Source organism: Canis lupus, chromosome 33 (genome assembly GCF_003254725.2).
Source record: "Canis lupus dingo isolate Sandy chromosome 33, ASM325472v2, whole genome shotgun sequence".
In the NCBI taxonomy this organism is placed as follows: domain Eukaryota; kingdom Metazoa; phylum Chordata; class Mammalia; order Carnivora; family Canidae; genus Canis; species Canis lupus.
The window spans coordinates 7,424,984-7,442,547 of NC_064275.1; the positions used below are offsets into that span (position 1 = coordinate 7,424,984).

Sequence of the window (17,564 nt, forward strand, 5' to 3'; positions counted from 1 at the left end):
GGATTCATACCAGTTACCAGTCAGTGGTAACCAGAGGGTCCATGGTGACTCCCTGAGGTGACACTTCATTTTGCATAATATTTAGGTGCTGTTTTATTTCCTTTTCCCTTCTCTTCTTGTTTCTGTGTATTATTTTTGTAATTGAAAAGATTTTTAAAATAGAGGTAAAGCATAACTTAAGTGTAGTTTTTTGAAAGATAAATAGCCCTTTAAATATTTGTGCAGTTAGCAATATGTCTTTTGTGGAAAAAAGCAGTGTATTTTAAATCAAACTTGTCTTCTCTAGGTGAGATGTCCTTGGATGAGCAATTTAATCTCTCTGGGTTTTACTATTCTCTCATTTAAATTATGAAAATTGGACAAAACTATTGGTATTAAAAGAATATCTCTAGAAATATAACTTGAAGGCTCTGTATTTAAACAGATAAAGGGGTTATTTCCATGGTTGAAGGGGATTGAGAGACCACAGCAAGCTCAGGAGAGCAGACACCTGAAGTTTACAAACTGAACACATTCCACTTTAAAACAAACACCAGGTGGTGCTCTAACTATTTGTATAAAGGGGCCAAGTAGGTGGTATGCTGTATTTTCAGCACCAGAAGCAAGTGACTGAGTTTTATCAATCATATTTAAAAAAAAAAAATTCACAGCCTAAAATGAATGCAGCACTTATATAATAGAATCGTAGTCATCTTGTGGCTCTATATTTAGTCTTCTTGTTGAATGAATGCTAGACAACATAGGATCTAGCATGTGATAGTTGTCTGATGAGTGGGTAGTTTGGGAAGAATTTCTTTCTGCTTCAGCCTCTTCTCAGCTAACTTTAGTTACAGTCTTTACTTTGTACCAAGATACAGCTGCCCTAACTCGAGCAAACTAGAACTGAAGCAGATGTGGGCTGAAACAAGGAGTAAAAGCAGAGTTTTGATGGGATGGGAGTTTAGTGGCTACTTAAATTCTGTAAAACGGGCCTTGGAATTGTAAATATTTTTCCTAAGAATTTTATTCTTAATATGTTCTTCAGGTGAACTGACATTGGTGTTTTTTTTTTTTAGAAAAAAATTCCATCTTAAGCAGTGTATACTGTTGTAGAATGGCAGTTGGAAGGACAATTGTACCAAATAATGTTTACTGTTCACTTATAAAGGAATGGGATTTAATGCTTTCTTAATGTCTCACATTATTCTATTGGGTTTATTTTAATTGAAAAATTATTTTCAAGTAGGTAAAAATTTGAAAATATAAAAGGATAAATAGTGAAAAATCAAATACTGTCTCTCCTACCTCTGACCCCTAGCAACCAGGTTCCTTTTTCCAGAGGCATCCAGTTAATACTATCTGATATTTGTTGAATTCTTTAGGATGGCTTTGTGTGCCTTGCTGAAACTCTTTTTTTAACTTTACGCTAGAAAAATGGCATAGTTATTAATATGTGACCTCAGTCAGTAGCATTTTGGAGGTGAATCTCTAGATCAATTCTCTCCAGAAGAAATACAGTAGAAGACATAAGTAATTTTTTAATTCATCACATTTAAGAAAGTTTTTAAAGTAAAACTAATGTTAATTAGACATTTTGCTTAATCCTGTATCTGGCATATCAACATGTAGTTATCGTTATTAATGTTTGCATTCTATTTTTTGTACTGCACATTAGAAATCTGGGGTATGACACCAATTTGAAACACTTCAACAACCCAATATGTTATAGTTCAGCTATATTTCTGGTGCTTAGTAGTTGTATGTGGCTAGTGCCTATCGTATTGGATAGCATAGTCTAGGTTAAGATACCAGTTATTTATAGGATGAATTATAGGCTTTTAATGAATACTTTTTCACATATGATGTATAATGAGTCCCTGACAACACCAGTTAGATCAGTTGCTGGTTAGAATTTGAATAGAGGGACGCCTGGGTGGCTTAGTGGTTGAGCTCAAGGCATGATCCCAGGTCCAGAGATCGAGTTCCGCATCGGGTTTTCTGCAAGGAGCCTGCTTCTCCCTCTTTCTGTGTCTCTGCCTCTCTCTCTGTCTCTCATGAATAAATAAATAAAATCTTAAAGAAAAAAAGTTTTTAAAAAGTTAAAAAAAATAGTTGTGCCTGTCAGTTTTTATTGAGGAAAACAATTACACTTTAGAATCATTGATGGCAACAGCCTATTATGTGGAGCCTTAATCTCAGCCTTTTTAATGATACCTAAGCTAATATTTATCTTAAATGAAATAATGTGTACATAACTTCTTTTAAACTAAAGCTGTAGAGTTTTGTTTGCATCCCAGTAATGGTTCATACTAGCTGTATTGACTTGAGGTAAACTGCTTCATTTTTCTGTATCTGTATAGGGATTGCTAGTAAGGGTTTACTTTTTCCCTTCTATGTATTTATTCTGTTCTTTGCTCATTTTTGTATTGTAGAGTTAATCATCCTAATTTCTCAGAATCTATTATCATAATGCTGTACATATTTTTTCCTTTTGATTATATTTCTGGTCACTTCTGTCCTGAAATTTAGTTAGGAAATACAATATAGGATTAAGGTGGTATCTTCCAAGGTAACAAAGGTTCAAGCCTTTAGAATAAATATGGTGTTGGGGAGAGATTTAGGAGCTATCAGTTATATTTGTTCCTTTTCTCAGATTTTTACTTCGTGATTTTTGACTTGGTTGATTTTTACTGAACATTAGCAGTACATATCTGTTGGCAGTTGGGTTTGAAAGCATTTGTTTTTCTGGAATTTATGAAGTGACCACACTAGTGTTATTTGCTGCTGCTGAGAGTTCTCTGCAGTCAGTTCACAGCAGAGCAGCTATGTTTGTCCGTAGATACTCTTGTACTTCGTAGCATTTAAAGGGGAACAGACCCATTCCTGTGTCTTGTTACCAAGTGTACTTATGTGTTTGGATGGGGAGAGAATGAGATGTGCCTTAAAAATATTTCTCTCTGCCAAATTAAACCTGCCTCTTTTCCTTGGTTTGTTGTTTTTTAGGCCAGATGTACCAGCAGTACCCGCAACAGGCCGGCTATGGTGCTCAGCAGCCCCAGGCGCCGCCTCAGCCGCCACAGCAGTATGGTATTCAGTATTCAGGTGAGCATGTGTGCAGAGGGAGAGGACTCATGGATTTTGAGCTATTTCTGTACCCATTAAACTTTAATCCTTTCCTCTGTTAAGGTTTGGTTTATAATACACATTGCTATAGGAGGTGTTAAGTATTGATTTGTTGGAGGAGATAACATTTAAATATTTTGCATAAACCTTTTATTGTAAATCAGCATTTCAGTCAAGAGTCATAGTAGATAATTTTGTATAACTTGTATGAAAACATTTTTAACACAAGCTATTTCATACTGTTAGGATCTGCTTTTCTCTTAGGTGACTTAGAACTGCAAAAATGCAAGACTTATTTTTCCCATTCTATGCCACACATAATTCCAGTGTACTGTAAAAATATTAACATTTTCCTCATACATGAAAAGAGTCTTGGTTAAATAGGAACCAAAATAAGCTACTTAGGTTTTTAAATATCCCTGAGTATGTAGGAATACCGAAAATAGGCCAAAAAAAAAATCGACTTGTGTCAAATGTAATCCAGGCAGCTTAAGAAGGTTGAATATGGTTGTTTTAAATAGGCATCCTGGGTATTTTCTTTGACCTTCTGTCCACTGAAGATTACCCATATTTAAATATGAAATCTCTGTAGTGCAGCTTTGACCGTGATGATTGTAAATCAGGTAATTTTACATTTGTTATGTCAAAGAGTTTATGCTTAACTCTTGTTTCCCATCCAAAGATTTAAGTATCAAAAGGTCATATAATTAAAAATAACTTCTAAGTTGAATCTTGCCAGAATTCTATTTTATGGAGTTTATATATATAGTTCAACTAGAGCAGGAATTAGCATGCTGTTACCATGGGCCAAATATGGCATGTCACCTGTTTTTGTGAATTAAGTGTTACTGGAATACACCTACACCCATTCACTGCTGTGCTGTTGCTTTGTAATGGCAGAGCTGAGTAGTTGCAACAGAGACAGCGTGGCCCACAAAACTTAGGATATTTATGCAGAAGCTGTTCACAGAAGTATGTCATGACCCCTGAACTAGACCATAAAATTCTATCTTTAATTGGAATTTTGACATACTTTAATGCATATAGTGAGTTCTATTTGGATTGTATTTGCTATAGTGTGATTGAATGTGTAGTTGGTAGTTTTTAATTATGTAAAGCAGGTAGATGAATTTAAGCCTGGATTATGATAATATTAGGGTTATTTTAGGTTTGAAGTTCTTTAAAGTCAGAGTGTTAGAAATTATATAATTTGTAGAAATAATAGATACCAGAGCTGAAAAGACATAGTCATCATTGTAATCCAGGGGATTTACTCCTCTGTGCTTCAGAATCACCTGGAGAGCCTTTTTTTGAAAGTTAAGGTGCCTAAGCCCTACACCAAGATATTTTGTTTCACTTGGTTAGTAGTGGGACTCAGGCTTGGATACTTTTAAAAGCATTGCAGGTCATTCTAAAGTGCAGACAAGGTTGGAAACGATTTGTCCTTGTGTTACCCACTTACATTATAAATGAAGCAGTTAGGGCTTAAAGAGGTTTTGACACATGAACACGCAGCTCCTCTGGTGGGGGAGCCCTGTCAGAGCCAGTATACACTTGACTTTGCTGCTAATCGCTTCTGTCATTCTTTGTTCTCCCACCTGGGCCAATGGTAGCAGGCTTAGCTGCCACAAAAGGCTAGATAAAATTTTTTTAGGCTTCGTGGATCATATGATCCCTTGTCCTACACTACTCATTAATTTTCTTAAAAATCATGTAATTTCCATTTCTTGAGATTTTGTTGTTCTTCACCAAAGTAGTTTTTCAAGGGAGAGGGTGGGGCTTGGAGAGAAACCAGACACATAATAGAAGCATTGCCACATTATAATCAAAGACTAACGGGTTGCTAAATGAAATGGCATTTTAGGCCCATAGCAGTTATTACTCCCTCTGTTGAGAAATAAAGATCTGGTTGTTCCCAGACTCAGTTAAAAAGCCAGTTAAAATTTCAGTTGCCAGGATGAAAAGGCAGCATTTTTTTGCTCATAGTCTTACCTTGTATGTAGACATTGTTTCAGTATGAATGCTGAGTCCTTCTGTTTCTCCAAAAACTTACAGTAAAAAAAATTAAGCAAATTTTATGTAGGGGATAGACGCTATATGACATTCAAGATTTTATCATGAACTGACTTCAGTATTTGGATGCTACCATAAGTAAAATGCCTTAGATACTTGATTTACCTACTAAAAGTTAAGCATGTTCTTAATGATTTTATTAGTCAGGGTCTTCATTCGAGTAAAGTTTAGTTTTCAAATCATCATTTTTGTATTTCTGATCCCACTAGTCCTATTAACTTGAATTTGATTGGGAGATGTGGAAATAGTCAACTAAACACTCTGCTTGGAGACTGTAAATGGTGGTGGTAACATTGGACCATTTTTGACACTGTTGGTTTGGCAGTTTCCCTCTGACCTTTTCCAGTTTTACTCATGGACTATGTCAAAAAGGTTTCTTTCATGAGTAAATTTTGAACCCAGGTTCAAGGTGAGTTCAGAATATACTCCAATTCATTCAATCCTTTTTTTTTAAATGCAGGGTTGTACATATTTTAATAATTTTCTTATGTATCTGGTATTTAATGCTGACAGGATTCCAGTCATTGGAGAGGTTTCATTGCAAGTAGCTGCAGGTGTGTTTCATGGTAGAGATAAAAGTTTTTAGTGAAGCAGACTTGTTATTTTAAAAAAATTTACATCCTAGTAAATAATGAATATAGCTATTGATATTGTGGGGCAATATGGTATGCTTTTTATGTGTTATGCTGTTACTCCTAAGTCAAAATTCTGAGTTATAAAGGCAAAACGTCAGATACCAAATCTAAAAGATTTTAAGGATTGTGAAAATGGGTAATGCTTATTCTTAAATGGCTTATTTTTTATAGAGTGAACTTTAAAGCCTCTTATTAGCACAGTAAGATGTATTTGTAGCACCATTGTTTTGTTTAAAAATATTCATTGTCTCAATGTGTTTTTACTTGGTACACTTGTTAAATAGGCCTTCCCTCCACTCCAGGTTAATGACTAGCTTTACGTTAATTCCTGCATTGATCATTTGAGCATCTGTTCTATACTAGGAATTATACTAGAACAGGTGTTTGCTCTTAGGGATTATGTAGTATAGAAACGTTTGTAATGAAGAAATAGGTAGTGGTTTCAATTTAGATAAGATGGTTTCAAAACTTGTGTAGAAAATACCCTTTTTTGATACTCCTTGGTTTTGAAGTAACATGATATGATGGAATATACTACTCTACTTGTTATATAAATACTTAGGAATAAGCGTTTAAATTTCTCTTTTTTTGTCCAAAGCAGTAAGACTAATTCTCTGGAAAACTTTTCACTGAAAGGAAAGTAAGCTATATATGTACTTTATTTTGCCTTTTCAGCAGGCTATAGTCAGCAGACTGGACCCCAACAACCTCAGCAGTTCCAGGGATATGGCCAGCAACCAGCTTCCCAGGCACCAGCTCCTGCCTTTGCTGGCCAGCCTCAACAGCTGTCTGCTCAACCACCACAGCAGTACCAGGCGAGCAGTTACCCTCCACAAACTTACACTACCCAAACTTCTCAGCCTACCAATTACACTGTGCCCCCTGCCTCACAACCTGGAATGGCTCCAAGCCAACCCGGGGCCTATCAACCAAGACCAGGTTTTACTCCACCTCCTGGAAGTACCATGACTCCACCTCCTAGTGGGCCTAACCCTTATGCACGCACCCGCCCTCCCTTTGGTCAGGGCTATACGAAACCTGGACCTGGTTATCGATAAAGAGGCTCAGCTACACTGATGAATGGTAGCTGATAACTCTTAGCCTCCCAAAAGACTCCAATACTACTATTTTAATTTGTATTGAAATTGAGAAATTTAAAAAGCAGGCATTTTTTTATGATATCATTGTTGCTGTTAATTGAAAGTATAATTTGCTGGAATACAAAAAGACCAAAATGAAAGTTTTTTTTTCTTCCCTTGCTTAAAAGTGTAGCAGCTGCCTAGTTATTTTGGAACACTACTCTGATGTGTGTAAAGTGATTGACTTTCTAGCTTGCCTTGTCCAGAGGATATTAAAACGCTAGGTTGAAGTTTAGCCATCGAACTTGGCTTTTTATTAACATGATGTACTAAAATAAATAGATCCCTTTGAGAAGACAACTAGGTATTATGTACAAAATGTAACATTGATAGGTTAATAAAGATAATTGAACCCATTAGTGGTCTTGTATATGTTAATGACTAAATTAGATTACATAAGGAAAAACATAGTTTTCTATTTCAAGAAACCCGGTGCCGTTTGAGTTTTGTCCTGACTTTGAAAGAAATGGATTTAATAGTCCTTGGTTTAAAACAATGAAACTTCTTTAAAATAGGTTTCAGAGGAAGATAACATTATATATAAACACAACAGATACCAGGGGGGTTGGGTAGATCCTGAAAAATCTATGATGTTTCTTTTTAGACTTGAATCATTCAGAAATGAAGAACTCCGTCTTAAAAAAACTACATCTCTTTATTGCAGAGTTGATACTTGCTTGAAAAATACAAAACATAGCGTTGATAAAATTGAAGCATGTTGAAGGGTAAGCAGAGGAAAGGTCCTTTCAGAAAGAAAGAGGCCAACAAATGCAGCATTCCCATGTCCCTCCCCAAATGAAGGACTTTTTTAAAGTAAGAGATTTTCATTACATTCTCTGATACATTCATTTCTAGAGGTCTTAGGTATTAAAAAAAGTACGTACTCTAAAATGGTAGGGATGTCATGTGGTATTTTTGTGCTCAGACTTCACATTCAGTCTACGTTCAGCTTCATCAGAATTACATTAACAACAGTAGGAAGACAGCTGCTTAAAGGGATAGCTTGACAGAGTACATTCAGACATGGTAACATGGGTAAAGAAAGAACAAAAATGTTTTGAAGAGATCGGGTATTCGGTATGCAGCTGAAATCAATTTGAATGATTCAAACAATCTTTTCAGTACTTTGCAAAGATTTAAGGACATGTATGTCAGCACGAGTGCTTAACTATTGAAATGCTTCAGGAAAGCTATTTGGCTATTGCTAAAAATTTGAAGTTTAAATAAGTGTGAATATTAGGACCTTCCCCCCCCCCCCAGATACAAATGCTGAAGATGATTTGATCTAATAAGTTAAACCAAGTTGAGATTTGTGGAATTAACTCACCAGTAAGAAGCATACACTTTAATAAAAGTATTTTTTTAAGTATATTAGTTTTTGATGTTAAATTTGTTATAAAAGTATCTCAAAACATCATTACAACAGTGCGATAAATAATATACAAATGATCTCTTAAAATACCATGAATTAGGGAGCCAGCTTCCCTAAAAATGTTATTGTTAATGTCAATATCTTGTTTTCTTAAAATGATTTTGTAAAACCTGATAAATATTCTCAGCAATATTTCTAATAAACATCTACTATTGCTATTAAACTTTAATACATAGTAAACATAACAGCTTTAAATGAATGTGACCAATACTATAGTGTTTCCAATTACTTCTTTGCCACGGTAAAACAGAAGGCACTTTTGATCACGATTGCAGCATCTACCATTTTCCAGGAATTGTGGTCCCACACTCATACCACTGGACGTAATTGATTTGGGTGTGACCACCTATTTCTCCAAATTGGACAGGTTCCTGACGAACTGCTCTGAAATAGCCTAAGGAGGAAAATAATTTCATTTTAATAGCTGCTATATTTTTGCCCTCACCATTCACAGATTGAAGGGTGTCCTCGAAGGGCTGAATGTTACTCTAGGTGACATGGTCGTATTTTAGAAAAGGGATAGCAACAGAGAGCCTGGTGTCTTCCCTGAGGTGGGAATAGCTGGCCAGACCTGAGGCTGCACCTGAAACTCCTCTGACCTCTGCCTTAACAAGGTGGGATGAGCTGGTTGGTAGTGTCTGAGAGACAGGGCTGAAAAGGGGCAGGAGCCAGAGGGCTTTCATGTTTTGAGTGTCAGTGACCATGTTCAGTAAAAAGAAGGGGGTAGTTCAACAAACGATAAGTTGCTAAAAATTACACTTAGGTGAAATCTTCCTTCGAGGACTCTACAAATGTTGCTGCGAGTATAAAATGTCATGGCGGTATCACACTTCATAGCGTGTTTTTTATCCGATTCCTGAGGGGCAGCAGTTTCAGTTTCCTGTTAATGGGTTCACCGGTAAAAACACCAGCCATGGTAAAAGAGGACTTAAATGCCATTGAACGAAATGTATGGCTGAATCAATGAGTCAAATAATTTAGAAACTTCTTAGTGATTGCTGAGTAATACGGACATTTAATTTACTCTCCCTCTTGCCCTGCCTGGATAAGGATTAAACTTTCAGTCTTTTAAATCCTCGCTTAGTGCTAATACGTCTTTAGCAAGGTACAGTGGTTATTCATTACTCACCAGAATCGTTCGATTTTAATTATATTTATATGGCAAATAATAAGGGTATAGAAAAAAATGCCGGTGTGCTCTATAAGGTAATACAGGAATGATTTATGGTTGGGAAAGACTCCTCCTCTACAGCTGTTTCTGCAAACTGTTCTTGAAGTAGAATGTCTTTATAGATGTCTGGGGGTAATTTCCTTTAGTTCTAAGGAACAGAGTCTTAAGGGACTGGGAGGAAAGTTGAGAGACTTCTGTTAAGATCCTAATGTGAAAGTCTTTTTCTAGTCAGATAAAAAGAGCAGTAGTACTCTAGAATGATTTTTAAAGCAACTGCTTTCCTCAGCTTGAATTCTCTTTTTGTTAATTTGTAAAATCCTCTTGGCTGAGAAGGAGGCTCAGAAAACATACCTTCTTTGGTGGGTAACTGGTCAGAGCTGAGTTGCTGTCCTGTGCGACCATCTAAAAACGAGTCCACAAACTGGCAGTGATCTTCTCCGTGGCCTCTCTGATCGCCTATGTTATAAAATTTTCCTAGGGAACCAGAAATTAAAAGGATCATGAAGTGTTACTATCTCGGATTTTACTCTTGCCTCTCTCTCTCTCCCCCTCCTCTTCCCAAAGATCAGTCATCTTTTAAAAATGCAGTTCAAAAAAATGTTGCTCCTCTTCAAAAATCTCTCCTGCAGTCTCCTATTATATTCAAAGGAAAACCCCAAATCCTTACCTGGTTACAAAGCTCCACATGATTTTGTGCCTGCCTGCCCGCCTTTCCCCTTGCTAACTAGGCATGTTCTGGCCAATGCCTTTGCCTCTCTCTTCCCTCTACCTCTAGTGCTTCATCCCTAGATTTTTGCAGGGGTGGTTCCTTCTCACAGTTCTCAGCACAAATCTTAGCATTTCAGAGAGGCCATTCTAACTAAAGAAGCTTCCGCTCAGCCATTTTCTCTCACCCTTTCTAATTTTTCTTCAAAGCACTACATGGAATCTTTATTTACATATTTGTTGACTGTCCCTGCTAAGTTAGGAGCTGCAAGAAAGCAGCTCCCAAGCAGGAAGAGGTTTTGTGTATTGCTTTGTCCTCAGCACCTAGAAATCCTCTGGACAAAGCAGCTATTTGTTGAATGATCACATGTCTACCTTTTCATGTTGGGGCTAGCCTTGTTTAAAATTTTTTTCTGTATGAATACAGAGGAGAAAAATAACAGTGCCACTGAGTCTACAGCAAGGAGTTAGCACCCTTTCGGTACTGTGTTTTGATCTGGTCTTAGAGAAACTCAAAATCTTAAATATAAGATTCCTTCCATGATTACTGTTACATACACTCATTGTCAGTAGACTCTGTCCTTGGTGGCTGTAGCAAAATTGAGCTTCCATGTGGCAAGTGCCTTTACATTCAGATTTGCCTTGATTTTGTTTCAAATTGCATTTTCATTATTTACGTTCTGGTGGCATGCCTCAAATCCCAGGCCTGGTACTCCAGGAACATCTCGCTCAAAAGGAAGAACTGTGTTTACATCACACCTTAGTGCCTGGAGCCATCCCCTAGAAAAGGCCAAGTTACAGGACGCTGTCTGGAGGCTCGAAACAGAGCCTGAAGTTATACTGTGAAGTAGCCTTGCTTACCTGTGAGGGAGTCACTCAGGTAGATCTTGTATCGGAGAGAGTTGCACAGCTGCACCCCTACAAACTTTTTATACCACGTCCGTTTCACATACTGTTTGCCCTTACATTCTGAGTAAGAATCTGAGTTAAAGGGTCTTTCAGTCCAGATGGCATCTCTTCCTGCTGCATAAGGAAAACATGGTTTGAGTGTAGCATCTGCCTTTGGGGATCAAAGAGCCATCCTCAATGCTTTATAATAAAGCTGTTTGCACAGTTCATTGTCAACCACCTGCTGATCCCCGGTTTTCTCCAATGCTGAATGCTGGACCCAAAATATAGGAGTTTAAACATAGAAACTCCCAAAATTAAATTCCTGTGACTGGTGAGATAGGCAGTGTGTTTAGGTTTCACATAGTCCATGCAGGGCTAGATGTAGATCCCATCCCCTTAGGAGCAAATTTAGGTTTTTGGGTTTGGTTTTGTTTGCAGCATAGTATAGAATTTAAACAGATGCTTTAATGTGACTTGTTATTAAAAGTGGAAATCAGGTGGTTATATCTTATCTAACAAATTTTGAGCTGTCCTGCACCTGAATGAAAACGACCTTCAGAATATCCAGCTTGTTCCCCAAACACAGATTCTCAGTGTCCGTGAATGTTTATCAGCCACCTGGCTGATACTCTAAATGGACTAAAATAAAATCATGACCATTCTGCTGTGCCTGGAAGCTGAATATCAGTTTAGAGAAGCATGTAGTTGGGTTCACACAGAGCCAGGTACTTACCAGAAACTGGCTCGCTCACTCTTGGATCCGCTGAAGAGAAAAAGCAGAGTCAGGTGTTACAGTAGGTCAGTAAGCACTGGTGTGTCAGTGGTATAGTGAGGAAGGTGAATGCTGACAGTTAAGTCTGACTTGCAAAGTGGTACACTCTTGCTAAAGACTGAATTTGAAAGTGGGTTTTGGTTGTAGAGTTATTTTCCATTAGACAGTCTCTGCACGGGACTCAGCTGTATCTTTTGGAATCTTTGTTGCTCTTCAAACTCTCACTCCATTTTAAAGCTTCCTCTTTTTAGATTCAGACAGGAAATATTGATGGTAAAATCACCAAAATGCCAGGAAGTGCCGTTGGTATAAAAATTACACAGATAATGCTGTGAGTTCAGATGTATCTTTTAAAGGAATTGGGAGTGTACACAGTCAGAAAATTTCACAGCTCCTTATCAAAAAAAACGTCAAATGAATGCCCTTTCTGGATGTCCTATGACTCGAGTGTGTCTGATATTTTAATTCTAGGCATTGATTCTAAGCATACAGAGGAGCATTCATTCATTCACTGGTTTTTAGAGTAGACACTGATAACACTTTTCATCTTTTAAACTGATAGGCCTTTTTTTTTCTCTAACATCAAAATAAATTAGAAAAAAAATGTTAGTGTTTCCTTAAGGCTACCTTTATCAGATTGCTTTTTCAAAGTTCGAGAAACACTTTATACACGTGTTTATTTAGCTGGGTTTCACAGAAGCTCCTTATGCAAAACATTGTGGCCCTTTACATCCTTATTGGGAATTACCTGATTGATGTGATTACTTGATTCAGTACTGAACGCCACTGTGATTGTGATGTGATTACCTGATTCAGTACTGAATGCCACTGTGTTGCTGGCTGGGCCTTCTCCAAGTGGGTTTTTGGGTTTCACCTGGAATTCATAGCTGTGTAGGAGAAAAATTTTTTTTTTAAAAAATCATAGTATATTATTCAGGGGTAGGAAACAACATTCCTTTGTTATACTGAAGTCCTTCCTGATTCTATTTTGAAATCATGAGGACAGTGAGCACACAAATATTTGACAACCACTATGACGAAATAAACTCTTTACTTTCCAAACACGTTGTCTAATGTTTTGTATAAGGAAAGGAGTTAATAAAAAAGATTTGGAGTTTAAAAGACCGCTAACTAGTAGGAACAACTAGGCTTTCTAGATTTAAAAGGTCTAATGAATGCTCAGCAAAAGAAAAAAAGAAAAAAGACTAACCAAGCATACCAGTTGAAAAATTTCAAGAGTATTGGAATATAAAGATCTTAGAAGTTTCTGAGAAAAAAAAAATAGGTTTCATTCAAAGGACCCAGACTCAGAATGATATTTGACTTCTTAGAAGCACTGAAAGTTCGAAAACAATGGAAGGGGCGCCTGGTTGGCTCAGTTGGTTAAGTGTTCAACTCTTGATTTCAGCTCAGGTCATGATCTCAGGGTTGTGGGATAAAGTCCTGAGTCAGGCTCTGCACTAAGTGTGGAAACTGCTTGTGCCTTCTCTCTCTACTCCTCCCTGGGTCACTCCCCCTCTCACTATCTATCTCTAAAATAAATCCTAAAGTCCCTAAAAAACTCCAAAACAATGGAATGCCTTCAGCAGTCTTCATTTTATTCTAAAATCTGTGTCTGCCCAAACAATAGTATCAGTAAAACAAAGATATTTCCAGACATGTAAAAACTCAAATATATTATCTTCCATGATCTAAAAATACATTTCTCAAGGAATGCCACAAAGGGAGGCAGGAAAAGAGGACAAAGGATATAGGAGTTAGGGGAGCAACACAGAAGCAAAAGATGATGGTGAGGGATTCTAGGAGATATTACCATAAACGCATCGAATAAAGAGATGATGTACTTTGCTTTTTTGAGAAATAGTCTAGAAATATGGCAGAAGAAATAATTAATTAGCAAAAGAAATAGCTAAAATAATTGAAAAAGAGTATAGTTGACCAAGATGGTGAAATAGGAAGCTCCTGAGCTGCTCTTCTCCCACAGGCACATCATATATACAGCTAGCTGCACATGGAGCAGTTCTCTCTGAAAGATCCAGAAACTAGCCAAGTGACTCATACACATCAGGCAAATGAAAGAACACCCACATTGAAATGGGTAGGAAAGGCTAGGACACACTCTTGGCAAAAACCCTGCTTCTGGCACAGCGTCCTGTAATTGGGGGCAAATCCCCAACTCACAGCACCTCCCTGAGGAGCAAAGGGTTTGGACCTCCCATCTAGTACCCCAACTTTTAAGACTCCCACCTGAGGAATGAGGCCCATAAACACCCAGCCCTAAAAGGCAATAGGGCTTGCATTCACAATTACCAATGACTGTAGTCAAGAAGCAGTTCTTAACCAGCCAGACCCCCAGGGCTTAGCACAGAGAGAACCGGCAAAGCCACCCATATACCAGTCTTCCCTGAAAAAGGTTTATTTGCATACCTTAAAAGTGGCTATCTGATGAACATAGGGGAAGGGAAGGAAAAGATAAAAAACAGAGAGGGAGGCAAATCATGAGAGACTCTTGACCAGAACAAACTGAAGGTTGTTGTTGGAGAGGTGGGTAGGGGGATGGGGTAATTGAGTGACAGGCATTAAGGAGGGCACTTGATGTCATAAGCACTGGGTGTAATATGCAACTGGTGAATCATTAAATTCTATTCCTGAAGCTAATAATACACCTTATGTTAACTAAATTGAATTAAAAAAAATTTTTTTTTAAAGCTGGTATCTGAAGGTGAGACTTCTAACTATAGCACATATGTATTGGCTGGCTGCAATCGTCAGAGACTGAAAAAATGGTGGACACCTTCCTTGCCCCTCCCCCCAGCCTGCTCCAACAGTAAAACTAAGTCACCACTATCTCTCTGGAAGGAGTTTACAAATATTTGGCACCCTAGTTTTTGTGGCTGCTGTTCAAAGGATGTCGGCTTACCTGGCTCTGAGAGCCAACGGGGCTTGCATTCTTGAGTCCCATACTACTGTAGCACACAAAGCAGTTTTTAACAGATACAGGAGCACTCCTCCCTCATGGGTATATCAGCATGGGCTGAACACAGAGAGAGCTTGCAAAAATGCCCATCCTCCAGGTTTTCTGGAGGAGGATTAAATACATAGTATCCTAGCTGCTATCTGAGGGTCCAGTTTATAATTAGCTTGCATCCAGGTGCTGATTGCAGTTCTCACCTTTGGGACACTGATGGGTTTTGGAATACCCTCAGCTATGGCAAGCCACTAACAACAGAGAAGGTGGCTTGGACAACCTCGGAGGTTTGAGGAATAACCGGGAACTTGGGCTGGGCTGACCGAAGAGATTTATTTCCTACACAAGACCATTCTATCAAGACTGGGAGGGATGGCTGTTCTACCTAATGAGCAGAAATGAACAAAGAATCAAGGAAACTGAAGAAACAGAAGAATATGTTCCAAACAAAACAAGAAAGTTTACAAAAACAGATCTCAATGAAATAGTGATTTACCTCAGAGTTCAAAATAATAGTCATAAAGATGCTTACCAAGGTCAAGAGAAAAATGCATGAACAAAGCAAGAATTTCAACAAGGAGAGACTAAAAAAATGTACCAAACAGAAATCACTTAGCCGAAGAATACACTAACCGAACTGAAAAATTCATTAGAGGAGTTAAACAATAGACTAGATAAAGTGCAAGAAAGGATCAGCAAACTTGATAACAGGGCAGAGGAATTCAACTAATCAGAGGAGTCAAAAGATAAAAGAATGAAAAGGAGTGAAAATAGCTAAGAGACATATGGGACACCATCAAGCAGATATGTATTATAGGAGTCCCAGAAGAAGGAGAAAGAAAGGAGCTGAAAGTTTATGTGAAGAAATACTGACTAAAAACTTTATCCTGGGGAAAGAGACATCCAAATTCAGGAAGTCCAAGGAGTTTCATATAGGAGAATCTAAAGATACCCACACTGGGACACATTATAATTAAACTGTCAAAAGTTAATACAGCGAGAGAATCTAAAAGAAGCAAGGGAAGAGCACCTTGTTTCATACAAGGAAATTTCCATAATACTATCAGCAGGGATCCCTGGGTGGCGCCGCGGTTTAGCGCCTGCCTTTGACCCAGGGCGCGATCCTGGAGACCCGGGATCGAATCCCACGTCGGGCTCCCTGTGCATGGAGCCTGTTTCTCCCTCTGCCTATGTCTCTGCCTCTCTCTCTCTCTCTGTATGACTATCATAAATAAATAAAAATTAAAAAAAAAAAAAAAAAAAAAAAAAAAAAAAAAAAAAATACTATCAGCAGATTTTTTCAGCAGAAACATTCAGGCCAAAAGAGAGCAGACCTGACATATTCAACATGCTAAAATTAAAACAACAAACAGGGATCCCTGGGTGGCGCAGTGGTTTAGCGCCTGCCTTTGGCCCAGGGCACGATCCTGGAGACCCGGGATCGAATCCCACGTTGGGCTCCCGGTGCATGGAGCCTGCTTCTCCCTCTGCCTATGTCTCTGCCTCGCTCTCTCTCTCTGTGACTATCATAAATAAATAAAAAGTAAAAAAAAAACAAAAAACAAAACAACAAACAAAATTACCCAGCAAAACTGTCCTTCAGAATTGAAGGAGAGGTAGAGTTTCTCAAACAAAAGCTGAGGATTCATCACCACTACAGTGGCCTTGTAAGAAATGTTAGAGAGTTCTAGCTGAAACTAAAGGCTGCTAATTAGTTACAAGAAAACATACAAAAGTATAAAACTCACTGGTAAAGATAAATTAATAGTTAAATTCAGAATATTCTAATGTAATCATGGTGGGGCAAATCATTTATAACTAATGTGAAAAAAGGTTAAAAGAGGAAAATATTAAAAATAGCAATGCTGCAACAATTTGTTATCGATTATAATGATGCAAACAAAGTAAATTATGGTATCAAAACAATGTGGAGGAGAGAGTGTAAAAATGCAGAGCTTCTGTATGTGTTTGAAGTTGCTATTAGCATAAAATAAACTGTCATAAATGGTTTATGTAAGTCTTGTGGTAACAAAAACAATAACTTACAGGAGATATATTAAAGATAAAGAGAAAGCAATCAAAGCATACCTCTACAGAAAATCATCAGATCACAAGGGAAGAGTGCAAAGAGAAAATAAAGGAACAAAAGAATTACAAAACAATTGGGAAACCATGAACAAAACAGCCGTAGTAAGTCTATACCTCCCAATAATTACTTTAAATGTAAATAGACCAAATTCTCCAATCCAAGGACAGAGAGTAGTAGCTTAATGGACAAAAAACAGGAACCAAGGAAATGCTGCTTATAAGAGACTTACTTCAGCTTTAAGGACACACACAGACTAAAAGGAAAGAAGAGGAAAAAGATATACCATTCAGATGGAAAACAAAGGAAGCAGAGGTACCATCTGGACAGAAAATCATTATGAGACATTGGACTTAAACTACACATTGGACTGGAAAGGTCTAAGAGACATTTACAGAACATCCATCTGAATACATATTCTCAAGCACACATGTAACATTCTTCAGAATGGATATTTTAGGCCACAAAACAAGTCTTGAAAAACTAAAAAATGCTGAAATCATATCAAGTATTTTTTTTCTTACCCTAATGGTAAGAAGCTAGAAATTAATTACATGAAGAAAACTAGAGAATTCACAAATATGTGGAGA

General features: G+C 37.6%; 2 protein-coding genes across 46 annotated transcripts in view; one reads left to right on the forward strand and one right to left on the reverse strand.

Annotated features, from left to right (window-relative positions):
• The window catches only part of TFG (trafficking from ER to golgi regulator), a 29,345-nt gene extending 22,040 nt beyond the window's left edge, over positions 1–7,305 (forward strand). For 3 of the 5 annotated variants that reach the window (XM_025416390.3, XM_025416407.3, XM_025416413.3), the window contains exons 7-8: positions 2,983–3,081; positions 6,486–7,305. In XM_025416390.3, coding sequence (XP_025272175.1) covers positions 2,983–3,081; positions 6,486–6,868 — 482 coding nt within the window. In that variant the 3' untranslated portion in view covers positions 6,869–7,305. The remainder of the gene's footprint in view (positions 1–2,982; positions 3,082–6,485) is intronic. The other 2 variants (XM_035709994.2, XM_049105604.1) reach the window with 1 other exon arrangement.
• A 280-nt stretch (positions 7,306–7,585) lies between these two features.
• LOC112640164 (ABI family member 3 binding protein) overlaps positions 7,586–17,564 on the reverse strand; it is a 234,307-nt gene continuing 224,328 nt past the window's right edge. For all 41 annotated transcript variants that reach the window (XM_035709991.2, XM_035709990.2, XM_035709972.2 and 38 more), the window contains 5 exons: positions 12,728–12,807; positions 11,882–11,911; positions 11,119–11,280; positions 9,904–10,026; positions 7,586–8,775 (listed from right to left, as the gene is read on the reverse strand). In XM_035709991.2, the coding sequence (XP_035565884.1) occupies positions 8,660–8,775; positions 9,904–10,026; positions 11,119–11,280; positions 11,882–11,911; positions 12,728–12,807 (511 nt within the window). In that variant the 3' untranslated portion in view covers positions 7,586–8,659. The remainder of the gene's footprint in view (positions 8,776–9,903; positions 10,027–11,118; positions 11,281–11,881; positions 11,912–12,727; positions 12,808–17,564) is intronic.